The 20694-nt window shown below is 40.5% G+C and overlaps 2 protein-coding genes across 9 annotated transcripts in view; one reads left to right on the plus strand and one right to left on the minus strand.

Moving 5' to 3' along the window:
• The window catches only part of celf4 (CUGBP, Elav-like family member 4), a 94969-nt gene extending 75250 nt beyond the window's left edge, over positions 1 to 19719 (plus strand). Inside the window, exons 5-14 of one of the 4 annotated variants that reach the window (XM_026929028.3) lie at positions 716 to 795; positions 894 to 1034; positions 1766 to 1904; positions 2437 to 2589; positions 3858 to 3968; positions 5254 to 5316; positions 5477 to 5557; positions 6952 to 7035; positions 12288 to 12478; positions 13931 to 19719. In XM_026929028.3, coding sequence (XP_026784829.3) covers positions 716 to 795; positions 894 to 1034; positions 1766 to 1904; positions 2437 to 2589; positions 3858 to 3968; positions 5254 to 5316; positions 5477 to 5557; positions 6952 to 7035; positions 12288 to 12415 — 980 coding nt within the window. In that variant the 3' untranslated portion in view covers positions 12416 to 12478; positions 13931 to 19719. The other 3 variants (XM_026929027.3, XM_026929026.3, XM_026929029.3) reach the window with 3 other exon arrangements.
• Positions 1 to 20694, minus strand: part of kiaa1328 (KIAA1328 ortholog) — a 46666-nt gene that overhangs the window by 8310 nt on the left and 17662 nt on the right. For 4 of the 5 annotated variants that reach the window (XM_053240012.1, XM_026929172.3, XM_026929171.3 and 1 more), the window contains exon 11: positions 19853 to 20652. The exons of the other annotated variant lie outside the window; for it this stretch is intronic. In XM_053240012.1, the coding sequence (XP_053095987.1) occupies positions 20424 to 20652 (229 nt within the window). In that variant the 3' untranslated portion in view covers positions 19853 to 20423. Of the gene's footprint in view, positions 1 to 19852; positions 20653 to 20694 lie in introns of those variants that run through there. 5 annotated transcript variants of the gene reach the window in all.

The following is a 20694-nucleotide window of genomic DNA, read 5'->3' on the forward strand; positions in this document are numbered from 1 at the left end:
GCAAAAAGGTTTTTGTGCTATCGTCAAGAGATCGAGAGTTTGAATCCCGACGATGGCAGAACCATCGTCATTGGGACCATTGGGTCCAAGAGAGCAAAACTGGCCATGCTCTTTGGGTGGGAGGGACAGAATACTCTCTCCCCTGTCAGTCACAGCGACACTAGCCAATCATGGGCACCTGTTAGCTCATGTATGCGGAAGAGGGTAGATAGTGCTTTCTTCCAAGGGACGCACTATGAGTAGTTTGAAAAGATATTGTTGGCTGGCTTCATGTGTCTCAGAAGAAGCCTGTTATAGCCTTGAACCTTGTCGTACGATAGGGAGAGCTGGCTGGGAATTGGCCGAGACTACATTTGGGGGGAAAATAATTTAAAAAAAAATTATTATACCACTCTTTACCTATGTAATCCTTTTCTGTGTTTTATACTTAACTTTTGTTTCTAATTGCTTTTGTACTTAAAGCTTAATGTTTTTTATTCAGGTTCTATTTTGTGTACTGTTTAAACATATTCTTATTTCAGCTTAGGTATTATTATTATTATTATTATTATTATTATTATTATTATCAAAGACGACCGTAATGAAAACCCTCTAAATGAAAACCCTTGCCTCAGCACTTTTCATAATATTCACAGCATGGAAGAAAACAGTCAGTAGTAACTGGCGCGTGTGTGTGTGTGTGTCTGTGTGTGTGTGTGTTTGCTGGCTTTACCAGGCTGTGCATTTGTGAAGTACTCCTCTCATGCAGAAGCTCAGGCGGCCATCAGCGCGCTACATGGCAGCCAAACCATGCCTGTGAGTACCGAGTACACCTCAGCTGCGATGGAGGATGCATTCCATCTGGATTATATTACTGATTGTGTTTTGTTTGTGTGTATGTGTGTGTGTTTTAGGGTGCCTCTTCCAGTCTGGTTGTGAAGTTTGCAGACACAGATAAAGAACGCACCATTCGGCGCATGCAGCAGATGGCTGGTCAGATGGGCATCTTCAATCCTATGGCCCTGCAGTTTGGAGCGTATGGAGCCTACGCACAGGCAAGAGCCCTCCCTCTGTCTCACACACACGCACACACACACATTCTGTCTCTCTCTCTCTCTCTCTCACACACACACACACACACACACAAACTCCATCTGTGTGTATTTCATTACACACTCACTCTCATCCCCAATCCGGTGTGTCTATCTATTAGTAGTTCTTTAATATTATATGGATTAGGTTATATTACATTGTTTATAAGTATTACTATTTACTATTACTATTATTATATATTGCTATTACAAGTTTCATTATATTATATTATATTATATTATATTATATTATATCACAAGTCTCATTATATTATATTATATTATATTATATTATATTATATTATATTATACCACAGCACTGTTGAATTCTTGAATCTGATTGGTCAGAGGATGTCACAAGTTTAGATGTCACAAAAAAAGAGAAAAATAGAAAGGCTGGTGAGGAAATGACACATTTATAACTTATGGAAGTAAACTGAGTAACAGTACATGTAACTATAAACAGATAAACAGTATGATGTGTCGTTCTTTAATTCAGAAAAATTGTAATCATTAACAAATTGATGTGATATACTTCAGAATATGCTGTTATTGGAAAATAATCAACTTCAGGGTGGAAAGAGTAACTCTGCTTCATGTCAGGCCACATCACACCACCCTGTTATTGATTATTTTTTACTTATAAGCTGATTTGGACGTGTGTGTGTGTGTGTGTATGTGTGTGTGTCCATTAGGTGCAGCAGCAGGCAGCATTGATGGCGTCTGTAGGACAGGGAGCGTATCTCAGTCCTATGGCTGCATTCGCTGCAGCTCAGATGCAGCACATGGCCACCATCAACGGCCTGCCAGGAGCCCCCATGACCCCCACGTCAGGTGAGTCCACTACATACACACACACACACACACACACACCCACATACACACACAAGCACATCCTGTTTTGTCCAAACATTCATTAAAATGTATGAACTCATTTATTTATTTACTTATTATCATCCCTATTCATTATAATGCAAATAAAGAGCACTTTTTTTTTTACCTTGTGCCCAATTAGCTTCTGCTTCTTAATGAACCAATTACCATAAACCAGAAATACTTTAGCTTTTAAAGATGAAATGTCTTTTTAATTATGAAATAAATGTTAATTCTAGCTCTCTGCAGGACTCTGCTATTATTGCCAGGATTTTATCACCGGTTTGTTTAATTAGTGTGTTTTTTTTGTTTTTTTTTAACTTTTGAGTATTATTCCACAGCTGTTATTTTTGTTTACTCATTACTAAACTGAGGTAATTTGAAAGTCAAGTTGCACTGAACTGAGAAAGTTAGAGGAAAGAGAGTTTGTTGATAGAATAAAAGGTGTTGCACCATGAGCCCTGTTCACGTGTGTTGTTGGCTCCGCCCTCAGGAGGGAGCACGCCCCCTGGCATTACCGCTCCCACAGTGACCAGCATCCCCTCTCCAATCAGTGTTAACGGTTTCACAGGACTGCCCCCTCCTCAGGCCAATGGCCAGCCCCCTGCCGAGGCCGTGTTCACCAACGGGATCCACCCATATCCAGGTATCATTCTTTTATGTAACACCTCATATAAAACATATATATGTACTGTATATAGTTGATCTATTAGAAATTAAGTTTCCAGAGAAACATTTGGAACAAAAAGTAACTTTTAAAGTAAAGCAACTTTTTGAGGCTATTGGAGGTGAAACTATAGTGGATATATAACCAATCAAATGTTCCAATAAAGTTTAGAACAGCTTTTTAGCTCTGAAAAGTTTTTTGTGTGTATCTCGACCACCAGTAAAGTCGATTCTGCAGACATTTTGGAAAGCAGACTTAATCTGGATCCCTACCAAACGGCTTTGCAGAGAAAAAGTCCATTGTTTTGATGAATTGCATTTATGATTTCGTAAAAATGAGGTGTCAAAGTATGGAAAACCCAATTTTGGCCAAAACCCACCACAACATGTTGGCCAGAATTCAGCCACAGCAACACCTGCCTGGTTTTCCCAGACCACCACGCCTTTTTGCTTTAAGATGCAGTCACTCTTAAAGCAGCAGTTTGTCATTTATAGAGTCCTCTTCTTCCAGCAATATGACTCGCAATTGTAATGAAACATTCAAAAGCCTTCTCCTTTCCCTGACCAACTGTTCAAACAAACAGTTAAAAAGTTGTTCCCACAGGGGGCAGGGCTCATTTCTAAGCTAGAAATATATACACAGAAGCCTGAAATGTAGAAACCAGCATATTGTTGCATGTTAATATTGTGAATAATATTGTTTTTAGTATTGTTAAAATTCTATATTTATTATAGGTCTAGAAACACTGCAGATGTTACAGTCAATAAATGATTAAGAATAATGTATCTTTCTAACATTTGTCCAAGTAGTTGGAAAAAAAAATTCCACGCATTGAGCTTGAAGATAACAGTTATATTCCTGGGTGAAAAAAAACAGAAAGAGAGAGAGAACTGAATCATAAAAATACATTTATCCCTTTCATAAACTTGTTTTCTTTCACTCGCTACTTGCTCCGTTTAAAATGAGATTCCCACTTGTATAATGAGTTTTCCTGCTATTTTACTTGATATCATTTTGGATAATTACTTTTACTTCAGCTAGCGTAATTAAACACACTGTTTATTTCTGTTCTTCATCACTTCCTGGCTTTGTTCTCCATGTGTAAGCTCTCAGAGCTGTTCTTTCCCAATTTTATACATGAAGTATAGCCTTAGTGGAGTTATACACAAATGCAGCGAGTTTTTTAGCGTGCCTGTTGCGTCTCAATGAGGCGGAAATCCAACGTGTGTTTCCTGGCTGTGTCTCAGTGTTGCAGGAGGTGGTTTTTAGGGAAGACTCGGAGAAGGGCGGCTTGGGCGTCGCTCAGAGGAGTTGTTTTGGGGTACAGGGAAGCTGTTTCCTCTCTTCTCTATCTGAAGGTACCAAAACGCCTTCATCTTTTTTTTCCCCTCTGATTGCTGTCTGTCTTGTCTTGTCTAGTGTGATGTCTTTTTGTGTGTATGGGTGTTTGTACATTGTAGCTGTAGCACTAGTTTGTGTCTGTAGTGCGTTAGTGTTATTTGATAGCATTTGGCTCATTCCTGCATAGTCACTGCTTATAGTATGCATTCATGCAAGGCATTGTGGGATTTGACACCATTCAATTTGTCGAGGTAATAGCTAGAACTGATGTGATCAGCATGCTTTATAGCCACTTCCCTGATCTCACATGTCAGTGCACGTTCCCAAATCTTTAAACTGGGCAAATGAGCTTTTTTACCTAAAAGCAGAGGGAGTGGATACTGCAGTTTCAGCCACGTTGCGTCGTGCTCAATGAAGAGTGATATAGCAGGGCGTAGATTGCCGCAGGAGCTCAGGATGGATTGATGTGAGTGTGGAGGTGTAGATGTATATTGTTCTCCATGCACACTGTAGCTGCCAATCCAGCTCTCCCTCGTGTTGGGGAAACTTTGCCAGAGCTCAGGCTCCTTCCCACAGCTTAATTGTTTGGGGATGGAGTGAGAGTAGGTGCGGGGAGGGGATGTGGCTGAACTCAGTGACTCTATGCAGTGTTGCCAGCTTAGTGACTTTGTTGCTTTATTTCGTGACTTTTTATCCCCCTTTAGCAACTGTAACTTCAAAAAACAGCCTAGCGACAAATCATTAGATTAGACTAAAATAAGTGGAGACAGCAGGTTTGATTGAATCACCGCCAGTGTGTAAAGTCCAGTGACCAATCACTGATCACCACTGTTTCCCAATGATCAATCCCGTTTCCCAATCACTGATCACCACTGTTTCCCAATGATCAATCCCGTTTCCCAGTCACTGATCACCACTGTTTCCCAATGATCAATCCCGTTTCCCAATCACTGCTCACCATTGTTTGTCTCACCAACATGCTGCTTTATTCTTTGTTTTAAACTCTCTCCTTGGTGATGTTTACAAGTAGTAAAAATCGTCCTTCTTCATGTCGCATGTTTTGATATGCAAATGATCATGAGAATTCATTGAATGTGCAAATGATATAAAATAGTGACTTTCTGAGCATGCCTTAGCTACTTTCCCCTGAAAAGTGTTGGCAACACTGACTCCAAGTTTGCATGTCCACACAAATATGGTCTGTGCCCTCCACAGAAGCTTTTACGTCCTGACCCGTATACAGCCTTTCTCACTATCTCTCTGTCTCTCTGTCTCTCTCTTTCTCCCTCTCCCTCTCTCCAGCCCAAAGTCCCACAGCAGCTGATCCTCTTCAGCAGGCGTATGCGGGAGTCCAGCAATATGCAGGTCTGTCACTCGCAACAGAGGCTGCTCTGTGTGTTCATGCATGCTTGCATTCAACAAGTGTTAGCCATAGTGGAAGTGTATGTACATGCGACAGTGTGTTCGTGACAGATGGCGTGTGTAAATGTAGGTTCTGACACATCGGCATATGTGTGTGTCTCAGCAGCCTACCCAGCTGCATACGGACAGATCAGCCAGGCCTTTCCTCAGCCTCCTCCTATAATCCCTCAGCAGCAGAGAGAAGGTGAGACTGCCTGTCCTGTGGATTTCTGTCTATAGGAACTCGAATGCTGGGCTTGCATTGTAGCTTCTGGCATGATTTCAACATTATTTTGCTGTTGCTGACATTTTTTTGGATTGTGGATTGAACCGGATTAGAATCAAATGGTGTTTCTAAACCCGCTCAGTCAGATGCCGTAATAAATTTCATAAAAATTTAATCAGATAATGTGTACTGTGGGCAGTGTCACATTTCAATATCCATATCTCAAATCTACTTGAGCCTACTCTTGCCTGTTAGCATGGAAAACAATTGAGATGGGAAAGAAATCCCATTATTCCAACTTCAATGCAATCATGTCTTGCCATTTTACTAGATAAAAATAGTGGTTGTAGTTTCTAACTTTAGCAAGCGTTACTATAGCTTTTGTCATCAGTGGGTGGTGCAGTTTATTAGTTGTAATTTATTCTAGCCTGAAGTATAAGCTAAAATTTGTATTTTAATTACTATTTTAAGACTTCGTTTCATTCAAGGCACACAATGTCCACGAGGTCAGTTGCATCACTTCTGGAGTTGGGCAAAGAAATCACAGTTGTCAGAAAGCTCCTAACAATGTGCGCCAAAAAAAGCATGTACTCGTACTTGCACTTGGTCTGACCACAGTGGTATTGATGTATACCTGCTCACGACTGGTCTTTTGGAAATCGTAAATTAGTCTTTTCATTCAGTCAATCTGAACAGCTAAGAATGTGATGCTTGATGTGAAAGATGCAGCTTTATTATAATGAATGTGAACAGCTCTGCGTATAAAGCGAATATTTGTTTAGTGAACGGGCATCAGCTGGATTTGCTGATGTTACACAATTCTCAAAATGCCTGTGGCTATGCCTCCCTCCAGTGGCTGCTGTTGTGAAAGATGCTCTTACTTTGTGTAACATCATAAGCTCATATTATCCACACTGTACTGAAGCAATTCATCACTTTTCTGGTTAAGAGAATAAAACCTGTCTAACTATATTGAAGGAAAAGTGAAAATATTCCTCATATTGAACAGTACTGATGAATTGAGTTATAGCCGCTTTTTTCAAGATTGTAGCAAATGTGTGTGCAGAAACAGAAAACTGATTGAACTGATAGTCTCATCCTTTTCAAGCTCTCTCTCGTTTTCTCTCTCTCTCTCTCAATCTCTCTTTCTTCACTCTGCCTGCTATCCAGGCTGCTTATTCTAATTTCTCCTTTTATGTCTTCTTCTCTGCCCTCACCTCCTCTTCATTCTCCTCATGTCAATATATTCTCTCTTTTCTTCCAATCTCTGCTTTATCCCGTTCACCTTTTGTCGCTCTTCAAATCTCTCTTTCCCGGCTTCATCTCTTCTTGTCTGTCTATCCGTCTTCCTCCATCTCTGTGCCACTCTGCAGGGCCGGAAGGCTGTAACCTGTTCATCTACCACCTCCCTCAGGAGTTTGGGGATGGCGAGCTGATGCAGATGTTCCTGCCTTTCGGTAATGTCATCTCCTCCAAAGTGTTTGTGGATCGGGCGACAAACCAAAGTAAATGCTTTGGTGGGTAAAAATGATAAAACACCTGCAAAGATTACTATCATTCTTATTCTCTCACTACTAATGTTTTGACCTCATTTCTCTACCACAGCTAAGCTTTTAGAAAATAGAGACGAGGCGCAAAAAAAAAAAAAAAAGACACACGAGAGGAGGCACTGTAGTGGATTTTACTCAGTGATCAGTGAGGAACACTCGACTGGAAAGAGGAAATTTGCTGAGGGGTGCGAGATGTTTTGATGTGCCCTACTTGTAACAAAAATGAGTATCTATATTCAAATGAACACTATCTCCAGCTCCATTGGCTGATTCACTTATCAGAGGCAGTATATGCATCAACGAACACAGCACTATTTGATTTGAGCTTAATATAAAGCCCTATAGTTAGTAGGAAAGTTTGCTGAGATGTGAGGTGCTGAAATGCTGGCTAAGCTAAAATAACAGAAAAGTAGGGAACTGGAGGAAGAACACATTCAAGCTTTTAGCTTTAAAGCATTATAATGATACAATAACAATGAAGGCAGTGTTTTTCACTGAGAAACTACATATAGGCTTCTGTTATATGTATAATAAATTGTAGATCTGTCTTTTTCTTTTTTATGGTTTAATAGACTTGTTCTGCTGAGTCACAGAATACCGAATTTATATCTGTTTTAGAGATAAAGTCAAAATATGTGTTGCTTATTTGTACTAGTTTATATATTGTTTAATCACTCAGATAATGCAGGTGTTTCCCACAACAACTGTAGCATTTATCAACTGTCTTTATCCATAGTCACGGATGTACCTTATAGTTTCCAAACTTCAGACCGAGACCCCAAAATTATAACCTTATCCACCAAATCTCAACCACACACCCAACACTAAATCCTTAAACCACAAACTCAACACACCAAACCCAAACTCCAAATCTAAAATTTTAAACCACAAACCCAACACTCCAATCTCCAAACCCCAAAACTAAAACCTTAAACTATGAACCCAAAACTCCAACACCCAAACTAAAACCTTAAACCACAAACCCTATACCCCAAACCCAAACCCCCAAACTAAAACCTTAACCCAGAAATCCAACACCCCAAAACCAAAAGCCACACACTCAACAGCACAAACCTAAACCACAAAACCAAAATTTGAAACCACAAACCTACAAACAAACTTTCCACCTTAACCACAAACCCTAACTGCAAAACCCAACATCCAAACCCTAAACCTAACACCTAACAACCCCAATCCCCCACAAATGTCTCAGCTCCTAAAGACCTCAACCCCCAAATATAACACCCAAACCTAATTCTACACCTGTTTTTTTTAGTCATAGACTTTCATTAGTATTCATCATTCCCTCAACAGTTGTGGACTAAAATCTTCTACCAAACCCTAAAGCCACCACCCCAATCCCAAACCCTAAACCAACCGGCCCAATCCCAAACCCTAACCCCAACACCCCAATCCCAAACCCTAAACCTGCCACCCAAAAACCCCAAACCCACCACCCCAATCCCAAACCCTAAACCCAACACCCCAATCCCAAACCCTAAACCTGCCACCCAAAAACCCCAAACCCACCACCCCAATCCCAAACCCTAAACCTGCCACCCCAATCCCAAACACTAAACCCAACACCCCAATCCCAAACCCTAAACCTGCCACCCAAAAACCCCAAACCCACCACCCCAATCCCAAACCCTAAACCCGCCACCCCAATCCCAAACACTAAACCCAACACCCCAATCCCAAACCCTAAACCAACCGGCCCAATCCCATACCCTAACCCCAACACCCCAATCCCAAACACTAAACCTACCACCCCAATCCCAAACCCTAAACTCACCACCCCAATCCCAAACCCTAAACCTGCCACCCAAAAACCCCAAACCCACTACCCCTATCCCAAACCCTAAACCCAACACCCCAATCCCAAACCCTAAACCTGCCACTCAAAAACCCCAAACCCACTACCCCTATCCCAAACCCTAAACCCAACACCCCAATCCCAAACCCTAAACCCAACACCCCAAGGCCAAATACAAAACCTGCCACCCAAAAAACCCCAAACCCACCACCCCAATCCCAAACCCTAAACCTGCCACCCCAATCCCAAACACTAAACCCACAAACCCTAACTGCAAAACCCAACATCCAAACCCTAAACCTAACACCTAACAACCCCAATCCTCCACAAATGTCTCAGCTCCTAAAGACCTCAACCCCCAAATATAACACCCAAACCTAATTCTACACCTGTTTTTTTTAGTCATAGACTTTCATTAGTATTCATCATTCCCTCAACAGTTATGGACTAAAATCTTCTACCAAACCCTAAACCAACCGGCCCAATCCCAAACCCTAACCCCAACACCCCAATCCCAAACCCTAAACCTGCCACCCAAAAACCCCAAACCCACCACCCCAATCCCAAACCCTAAACCCGCCACCCCAATCCCAAACCCTAAACCCGCCACCCCAATCCCAAACACTAAACCCAACACCCCAATCCCAAACCCTAAACCAACCGGCCCAATCCCATACCCTAACCCCAACACCCCAATCCCAAACACTAAACCTACCACCCCAATCCCAAACCCTAAACTCACCACCCCAATCCCAAACCCTAAACCTGCCACCCAAAAACCCCAAACCCACTACCCCTATCCCAAACCCTAAACCCAACACCCCAATCCCAAACCCTAAACCTGCCACTCAAAAACCCCAAACCCACTACCCCTATCCCAAACCCTAAACCCAACACCCCAATCCCAAACCCTAAACCCAACACCCCAAGGCCAAATACAAAACCTGCCACCCAAAAAACCCCAAACCCACCACCCCAATCCCAAACCCTAAACCTGCCACCCCAATCCCAAACACTAAACCCACAAACCCTAACTGCAAAACCCAACATCCAAACCCTAAACCTAACACCTAACAACCCCAATCCTCCACAGATGTCTCAGCTCCTAAAGACCTCAACCCCCAAATATAACACCCAAACCTAATTCTACACCTGTTTTTTTTAGTCATAGACTTTCATTAGTATTCATCATTCCCTCAACAGTTATGGACTAAAATCTTCTACCAAACCCTAAACCAACCGGCCCAATCCCAAACCCTAACCCCAACACCCCAATCCCAAACCCTAAACCTGCCACCCAAAAACCCCAAACCCACCACCCCAATCCCAAACCCTAAACCCGCCACCCCAATCCCAAACACTAAACCCAACACCCCAATCCCAAACACTAAACCCAACACCCCAATCCCAAACACTAAACCCAACACCCCAATCCCAAACCCTAAACCTGCCACCCAAAAACCCCAAACCCACCACCCCAATCCCAAACCCTAAACCCGCCACCCCAATCCCAAACACTAAACCCAACACCCCAATCCCAAACCCTAAACCAACCGGCCCAATCCCATACCCTAACCCCAACACCCCAATCCCAAACACTAAACCTACCACCCCAATCCCAAACCCTAAACTCACCACCCCAATCCCAAACCCTAAACCTACCACCCAAAAACCCCAAACCCTCAACTCAACACCCCAAGGCCAAATCCAAACCCTGCCACCCAAATCCCAGACATGACCTCCACCTCTAACCCCAAACTTCCCAACCCAAAATTTAACACCGGAAATGTGACACTCAAACTCCCAAACCTATACCTACCACCCCAAACTTCTTGTAGGCTGAGCTCTCTGCGGTATAGCTTAATCATCTGTGGGATGCTTGGCCCAGAATGATAATGCCAGACATCTTTAATCTTAACCTAAGACTTTTGCTCTGATCTTGCCAAAAATGTAAACACTTTAACGTGTGGGTGCTTCCAATAAATCTATCAGTTCCCTGGCTGTGCTGCTACTTTCACAGCAGAGCTGCTGTGCACAGCTCTTAACCATGCCAAGGTGCTGAGGTATATCTCTGTCAGAATTCTGATTTATTCTGAGTTGTACCTCCCTTACTCTGAAATACATACTGCACCAACTGCGGAGTTTCTTAATAAAGCTATCACATCATGTCATATCGAAGGCCGTATCAGAGTGATTCCACGATTGGGGTGCTATTTGTATCCTTCTGATATTACCTTTATGAATATGTATGTAAAGTAAAAGGCATTTTAAACATAGGTAAAGTGTCCTTCACAACGACCAGTGTGGACGTTTCAGATAAATAACTTAAAACATTAATAAAACCTATCTCCAACACATAGAAAACAAACCAGTTTTTGCCTGTCACATGCACTGTAACTACACTTTACCTTTAAATATAATCATTAAATACTTATTTTTGCATTAATGTGCTTGAAACTTCTTATTACATTATAGGTATGAAATATTTGGAATCTTCCACAACGACATTGTATCATCCATATTTTCTGATGATCACAGGAAGAAGAAAAGTGCTCTCGTTCTTTTCTTTATTTTCAGTGATATTGTGATATTGACTAACAAGCTTACTTTGAAAGTTCAACCCTGTTACCCAGATTATAGGCTGAAAGTAAATTATTAATTTCAATGGTTAAATGCATGATTTCTTTGATTAAATTTTGATTTTTGTTTTAAGATTTGTAAGAATTGTAAGGGCTAATTGTGACCAAATCCAAATCATGGAATCAAACATCAAAGCAGTTACTAACCATCAGAATTAATGTTAGGAAAAAAACAGACATTTCTTGTGTTTTAAAAATCCAGTACGTACCAGTTTCTCATGCTTAAGCAGTTGATACTGTTTGTAGTGTATAATACACTAAGTTTGGAAAAGATTCTGTCCAAGAGAGGCATAAACAACTCTCCGTTCTGAATAATTTGGTCTTAATGCATATTGTTCTGTAGGTTTGCATGTTCCTGTGTTGTTGGATATTGATATGAGTCTGTATGCTGTTGTGCTGTATGGACTGGTTTTGTGCATAGTCGTTAAATGTTAACGTTCTCCCGAGGTCATGTGACTCAAGTAATCGTGGTCGATGCTCCTTTCACTGTTTCATCTTTACACCGTCATGGATGACTCCTTCTTTCTGTCTCTTTCTCAGCCACTCTCTGCCTTTTGCTTGCCTTGGATCTCATTTGGATCATCGTAACCATTCCATCTCTTCAATCTTGCCTCATTCAACAGGCATGTCTTAACCTGCTGTCCTTTCTGTCTCTCTTCCTCCCTCCCTTCCTCCATATCTCCTTCCTTGCCTCTTGTCTTCAGGCTTTGTGAGCTTCGATAACCCAGCCAGTGCCCAGGCTGCCATCCAGTCCATGAATGGCTTCCAGATCGGCATGAAGAGACTCAAAGTGCAGCTCAAAAGGCCAAAAGACGCCAACCGCCCTTATTAGCCCCGCCCCCTGATGTCCCTCACCCTGGAGGTGAAGGCCACTGTAGCACTGGGGGAACAACAGGTAAGACCTACCCCCACACTTATGTCCACACACAGACACACACACAAACATACACACACATACACATACACACACACACACACACACACACACAAAATAGTGGGCAAAAGGTTACAACCTGTTAGGAAAAAAATCAAGAAGACCATTTATAGCAACAAGATATTTAAAGACGTTATGAGAAATAAACAACATGCTCAAATAGTGTATGTCTGATGTTATCCGCTACCATCTTAAAATCAGGTCTACAGACTAAAGAAAGGGTCATCTCAAGAACTGATCCAAACAGGGTCAAAGTCACAGCAAGGTCAATATATGTATGTATATTTTTGCCCTCAACTCTATATACAACAGCCTTATATAAGGCTATATAAAGTTCCATAAAGGACCTTGAATGGTTTATGTAGAACCCTACAACAGAGGCTTTCCTAGACGTAGAAGCGTTGCAGTTATCTGCCAGCAAAACAAGCAGAATTAAATATCATGATGCATATTATGCATTAGGAAAACATCTTCATGTCTCAGTGTTATATTTTTTACACAGTGGTGTTGAATCTGAATTCAAATCTGATTGGACAGATTCATCTTCTATAATAGCAGCTCTGAAAGTCGTGCTGGGTGTAATTCAAATCAATCGTTTCTATAGCAACAGTTCATTATTAAGACTTTAGCACATAAAGTAATCCTAATAATAAAGGAAATACAAATGGATTGTTATTTAACAAATAAGACGTATAATCGTTGATAGGGTGAAGAGGAGACGTTTATTTAATATTTATAGAAGGAGTCTAAAGTATCAGAACATAACAGTCTGAGGTACAGCTTTAACTTTGGCGGGCTTTGCGCTTTTTGGTTTCTCACTAACATGACAAGCTACAATTTTTTCGAATTGTTATACTTCAAGGGAAAGAGAAACAAAAAGAAAAGCTGATGAGGAAACAAATATTTATAGCTGCTATAACAATTGATAACAGGAACTAATTTGTTGTACAGACATTCCACAATATTAAATGTAATTATAAACTAATAAAACGTGCAGTGTGTTGCTCTTTAATTAAAAAAAAGTTTGTGTTGGAAAATCGTTGTGGTATAAGAGGAGTAAATCACTTGAAGTTATTGAAAATAATCAGTTTCGGAATGGTAACGGTAGGTCCGCTTCCTCACAATACGCTGTCATACATTATTTTCTATAACAGCACTCCATGCTTTATGAAGCAGACACTTGGCCATTGAAATATTTCTCAGTGTTCTGTGTAGGGTGGTAGTGGTGAGGGGATTAGTCCTCACTGTGGTATATCTCCCTTTCTGTCATTTTCACTGGCTTCCTGTGTCTCAAACCATCATTCTACTGCTGAGGCACCTCAGCCTGATTCTCCACCGAATAACTCAATAACTGACATTTCCTTTGAAAGAATACGTGATTGATTTATTGGTTTTCTGTTTCCCTTTTTCTAGGTTTTGTAGAGTGGGAACACATGTTGATAACATGACTAACACACAAAAGAGACACAAAAGGACAAGCTCAACGTGGCTGGGGGTGTGAACGTGAGACTGAGGGGTGTGTTGGACATGCGGTGATGCCACAGCGCACGACACACCATCACCGCAAAAGCTCAGTGGACCTTTAGGAGCTCGCTGGAAACTCAGGAGAGCCGCCGTGTTCCACAACCATATCGGACTCCCTTTCTGAGTCTCCACAGCCTGCCTGATAGGAACCCTACTCATTTAGAACCACAGAAAATATCAAAAAAATGAAAAAGAAGAACATCTGAAAGTGACTCTACGAACAAGGCAAAAGAAAAACAAAACACTTTTGAAAATGCAAACTTTTGGGGGGAGGGGATATTGTGTAATAAGGGACTGAGAAACTTTTTAAAAAAAAGAACCATTTTAGAAAAAACAAAAAACTTTTTGGATGGATGCGACGCTTCAGGAAACAAGCTTGATGTGGTTGTGGATGGCCATCTTTATCTCGGAGTGCCTGTCCGTTTCCAGAGGCGAGAGCTGCCACGAAGAACTGCGGCCGCACTCCTCTGGGAGACTTAATCCGTCATTCCTTAGTTGTGTAGGGACCAAAAAGACCAAACCTTTTTATCGATTCAAAAAAAAAAACAAAAAAGAGAGACTCGTAGCTGTAACATACTCAGACCACTGCATCTCCTTTGCTGTGCCAATCGGTTTAAGAGTTGTATTTACGAAAAAAAAAAAGATGTATACGTAGAATATATAAGATTATATGTATAAATGCATACATATAGATTGCTGATATGCTTTTGAATACTGGCAAAATCATACGAGACGCCCTGAGGAGGCTGCTCACTTGGCTAGTTTACAAACGAAAAAAAATATATATCTATTTTTTTTTCTCTTCTCATTTGGGCTGAAGGGTACATGGGAAGGGTTGTTCCATATCGCAGCCTTACCTTTTTTAATCTCAACATCCTGACCTTGTAGTTAAAAAAAAACACCATCGCAGGTTTGAGATGTAACAAACCCGTTTCTATTTAGCGTACATTTAATATGTATATGTATTGCAAAACATGGAAAAAAAGATGTATTCATATATATATGCACACCTCCAGCGTATATATGGATACATATGATATTAACCCCCAAACCTATATGTATTTATATGCATATATTTTATATGTGTGTACATATATATAGAACCAGCTATTCAATATGTAGAACTGTAATTTTTTTGTAGATTTAAACTGGAATTTGAACCACCGCTCGGCTTGGAATCTAACTAACGGGAAGAGACTCATATCTGGCAGCTCTCGAACTGCAGGCATTCCTCTTTCTGATAACCTTGTATGCCAACACACACACACACACACACACACACACATACACGTATGAAGGAGTGTGTGCTTAGAGATAGATGTATATATGTGTATATGCTACTGAAAAATGCAAAAAGGCCTCCTCTCGTTGGAGAGTTTCAAAAGAATCAGGCTTCAAGAGATTCAGGATCATTTCCACAGGAGTTAGGACAGAACGTTGCGTTATCTTAGACATATCTGCCTCTCGGCCCTCTTGTGTACCTTTGCAAACCCACATACACACACAAACACAGACACACATTATATTGCAGTATTGCGCCAGCTTTAATTTGAACCGTGACACTTCGGATCTCCTGCGTCAGTGGTCAGTGCATGTAGCGTCGGGTTGCCAGCAGGTACAGGTGCACGGTGTCACCTGGTTGCCTCTCACATTAGCACTGTGCTCCGAACACTGCTAGCCGCCATTTTAAGACAACGATAATGATGATGATGATGATGATGATGTCAAACTCTCCAGAGGCACTGCTCTTTTTTGCAGCCTTCAGCTTCTTACTTTTTACATGCGTCTGGAAAGCCGATCTGTTGCAATGCAACTCACAAAATACAAAACTCAAAATTTTTTGCTTAGGGTTCCGATTACGCGGGCATTACGTACATGTTTTGCAAAGCTTAAAAAAAAATTCACATCTCCATCCACAGTGTGTTTACAAGTGTAGTTCGAAGAGCTGAGATGTATTTTGGTATGGCTGTTTTTGCTTGGGCTAAAAATGTGGAGGTGGGAGGGGAGGGGGAGGGGGGGTCATGTTTCGAATTTCTAGCGGATCATCATTAGAAGGTCAGCGCCTTGCTTTTTTCATGCTTTTGATTAAACTGCTGTATTATAAAAGTTGTAAAGGATTTCAGAACTCACTTCAGGCAGCGAGTTCATTATTGTGAAAAGAATTCGTTCAAAAGAATGTCGCATTGCACCATCCGGACCTCTTCGAAAGATAAGCGTTCAGGTACACTAAGAAAGCTCGCTATGATGTTCAAACAGTTGTATCATGAAGTGCTCATTCTGCTCTTAATCCATACCTCGCTCCGTCTCCGCGCGTCAGTCTCAATGTCTCACTGTCTCACTTCCTGCTTTGCGATTTCCACTCATGCAACGTTTCAGCTACAACTGTTTACATGATTTTAAAAATGTATGGTTGATAAACTACCAAGAAACAGAGCAGAAGTGTTATTATTTTATTATATATAAATATATACATAAACTACTGAATATACTGTAAATGTTTTTTTTTTGCTCTGTTTTTTCTCTGTATATAGGTTTGCATATTTTATAGGACTTTTACTTCTATCTACAAGGACTGAATGATTATGAAACTTAAAATTACATGAATACAAGAGTGAAACTTGGCATGGTTACGGGGCGGGGCACCTGAGTCTGAAAACGATTGTGTGGCCCAGTGGGGAAAATGGCCGCCAGGGTCTACTGCTCATCTTTTCTTGGAAATATAGAAGACAATTATGTCATTGTTCTGATCCATTACGATGTTCTGCAATCTGCTGTGTGCTTTTCTACCCTCACTGAAAACCTGCACTAATTCCCAAACACTCTCACGGTTCCAGATTCATAAGAATTCACACGAGCCACATGGGTTAGCGTTTAAAGCTTTTCTAACACCTTCATCAGGGTGGAAAAGTACTTAAGTATTTGTGTAAACATATCATTTTAGTGGATTTCTGCATTCCCTGAGAAAAATTCCCTAAAAAAAAGACGACTTGCTATAAATCTCTATGACTCATTACTCATAATATTTTTCTTTGCCAACAATCCAAGCAATCCAAAATCCATTATCCATTTATAGTTACATTTAATGTTGTGGAAAATACACAGAACAAGTTAGTTCCTGTATCACATACACTGTTTTTCATGAAGTTAATAAAACAAAGCAAAAAAAAATAAAAAACCCACACACAGCTTGTTACTAAGATTTGAAGACTTTACTGTGGTGGAAAACTGTTAGAAACTCTGACACTGGAGACTCCTTCCATAAATGTTAAACATCTCCCTGCAAGAACGTCACCATATTAATGATTCTGTTTTTCTTTGTTAAATAAAAATGAGCGTTAATAGTTGCCTTGCAGCTGGGACTACTGTCATAGAAAATTAATCAACACCTTCTGACCAATCAGATTCGAGAATTCAACATGGCTGTGGTATAAAATATCGTAAATTTATACTAAGTTGTATGGGCACTACACCTGGTCAGACACATTTTAACAAATATCATTTTGACTGCTTTTTACCACAAAACCAATTCTTTTTCCTTAAGTGTATTTTTTTCTGTACTTCTCCACCCCTGGACTTTAATCGTATGAAGTCCAATAAATTGCCCTGGCTCGTTTGGGTTCCTATGACTCCTGCGTGAGCTCGGGATGCTAACCCATCTGTCTCCTCAGCCATTCCTTGCTATCTTAGCGCTTGCTATCTTCACGACCTACATCCAAAATTCATCCAAGGGCATAGCAAATGGCAAGCAACAAATGGTTAAAAAAAGAAGAAAAGAACAGAAAAGAAAAAAGAGAGTTGTCAGAATTTTGAGCACACTTGAGGGTGCTGGGTTTTCTGTGTGAATGATTGCCAAGTCTATTCCAATGAGAGAGAGCTATTAGCAGTCAGAGTGCTTTAACTGCTCCTGCTGTACCTCTGAACTGCGCATTCCTTCTGCTCCCTGGACTCTCGTTTTGTAATTTTACTGAATGATGCGTCTCCGCTTAGCCCGATAATAAAGCACAGTCTAGAATAAACCAGCGTTATGCCTCCCCGATTTCCTGCTGTGTACGAGCCTTTTTATGTGGTGTTTTATCTGTTTGTTCATTTTATGGGTTGGTGGCGTTGCTGATTGTAGACCGCAGCCACTTCAAACCACTTCAAATCAAGGTAATATACAAGCACTTTCACAAGTTAGGGTGCAAAACTTCTGATAAACTAAAACCAGGATTAAACTAAAACCAATCAATATAAACTTTTAATGCGTGAATGCTTCATCCAGACCGACTGGTATTGCGCTAGTACGATGAATGCATTTCACGTTACACAAGAACAAAGTTCATAACTATGTTCTGAAAACCATCTGAAGCGCCATAGAAATAGGAGTGGAAAATGTTGGCACGTTCTGATACACATTATAATGAAATACAAACACTCCTTAAGTGCATCTTAAGTGCTGTCCTATAAACAGAATTATTTGAAATATAATGTGAGCGGGATTTGGCAATGGAGAAGCATTGTTATAATTTAATGCTGCACAACTAATGCACTCCAAATAGTAGTGTATATATCCTTTCCAAAAGGATGTGTATGTGAGTCAAAGCTCTTTACTTAAGCCTCTTTTAAAGATAAAGGGAAATCAAAACTGACTTTTTTTTTTTAACTTGTTAGTTCAAGTTCCAGGTCTTATTGTGCATCAGTATTCATCGATTCATCAGTATCAATCACTATAGACACAAAATACTTGTTTTTCTTTAATTATCCATCAAAATTCACTGATTTTGTTATAGACATTATAGGTGTTGCACAACTACTTATTTTTACTAGTCAGACAGTAATTTAAAAAAGTATTAAACTAGTCAACTAGTTGTCTCTTCAACAGATGTACAGGACATCGCCATTTTTTGGCTGTTTTATTTGTGTGGCAAAGAAAGCATCAACCCGCATGGGATAGTGATGCGCAACCCACGGCTCTGACAGCGCCGGTCACAACACAATTTACTATGCCACATTGCAAGGATTTTATTCCAATCTGCTTTAGCTTTAAAGGACAACAAAAATACCTGCAGGAGGAAATCCTTCAGGAGCAAGTAGAAGTGGGATTAAAAAAATCTAGTGCACTTTGATACTTCATGCGAAGCGACATCAACGTATTACTGTTAATTAAAGCAAAAGGAAAAAAAAAAATCCTGCACAGTCTTGTGAAGATGACTATAGAATTGGTTTCATTTATTCTGAAATACACTATACAGCCAAAATTTTGTGACAATGTCCCTGTGCACAAAGCGAGCTCCATGAAGACATGGTGTGTGAAGGTTGGAGTGGAAGAACTCGAGTGTCCTGCACAGAGCCCTGACCTCAACCCCACTGAACACCTTTGGGATGAACTGGAACACCGACTGAACCCCAGACCTCCTCACCCAACATCAGTGCCTGATCTCACTAATGCTCTTGTAGCTGAATGAACACAAATCCCCACAGCTACACTCCAAAATCTAGTGGAAAGCCTTCCCAGAAGAGTGGAGGCTGTTATAAGAGTAAAAGGAGACTAAATCTGGAATGAGATGTTCAAAAAAGCACAAGTGTTCTGGTCAGGTGTCCACAAACCTCCGGCCATGTAATGTATTTTCACACTAAGTCCATCTGCCTAACTGTTTTTTCCACAACTAGTCAGCATTCCCACAGAGGCAACTAGTGAATGTATTAGTTGACTAGTAGACAAGCATTTTTCAGCCTGCTAAAAAGTTACCCTCAATTTTACCCACACTCTAACCAGATGTGAGTTTAATCAGACGCGCCAAAGATGGAACTGATGAATAAGGAAACTGTTGGTGGAATTTGCATATGCTTGTTTTTAATATGGGCCAATAACATGACTGATTCTCTCACTATTCAGGAGGTTTTTCGTTACAAACCTGTATGCAATTCATCATCTTTGCTTAATGGTATAGTGTGAGCTCTTCTGACAAAAAGACATGCAGAAAAAAACCTGACGCTCAGTTAGAAATGTGCTCCAATTTATAAATGCATTATATATTTAGATATTTAGATTATTATATATTTATATTTAGTCATGAAGTGTACACCCTGTTTTAATTTGGACCACTCAAGCAAAGATTAATAAATACATGTTTATTATCATTAGATTAAAAAAAAAAACAGTTAATCTTACAAATAATAAAACCCATGATTACTTTGGCATAAGTTTACAATTAAGGCAGTAATACAAAGGCATTGTAAAGCAATTTGAGAGCAACAATCGAACAAATAATTAGAAATCTAGTAATGAAATTAGAAATGAAATAATGCACAGTTGTTTTATGGTTAGCGATTAAGCTCCATGTACATTATTAGGCAGCGTTTTGTGCTCTCATTAAGGTACTGGTGAAGATGCTTTTTTTTTTTAGCAGATGAAGAAGATGTCCTCCAGAATCTGACTCTCCTGCAGCTCTTCCTCTGAGGGCTGCGTTTGGCCTCGGGGAGAAAGCACAGAGGTGCGCAAGGGCCGAATGGCACTGAGAGGCTGACAGGGGCCAGTGAGACTCCTGTGTGTAGACGAGCTGACTCTGCTTCTCTCTGTGTTACTAATCGGACTAAAAATATCCAAAAGCTCAATCAGAGAAGAATCCAACCTGCACGAGAGAAAAGTTACAAAAGTTTGATCAAAAAAAAAA

Source organism: Pangasianodon hypophthalmus, chromosome 15, assembly GCF_027358585.1.
Source record: "Pangasianodon hypophthalmus isolate fPanHyp1 chromosome 15, fPanHyp1.pri, whole genome shotgun sequence".
Lineage (NCBI taxonomy): Eukaryota > Metazoa > Chordata > Actinopteri > Siluriformes > Pangasiidae > Pangasianodon > Pangasianodon hypophthalmus.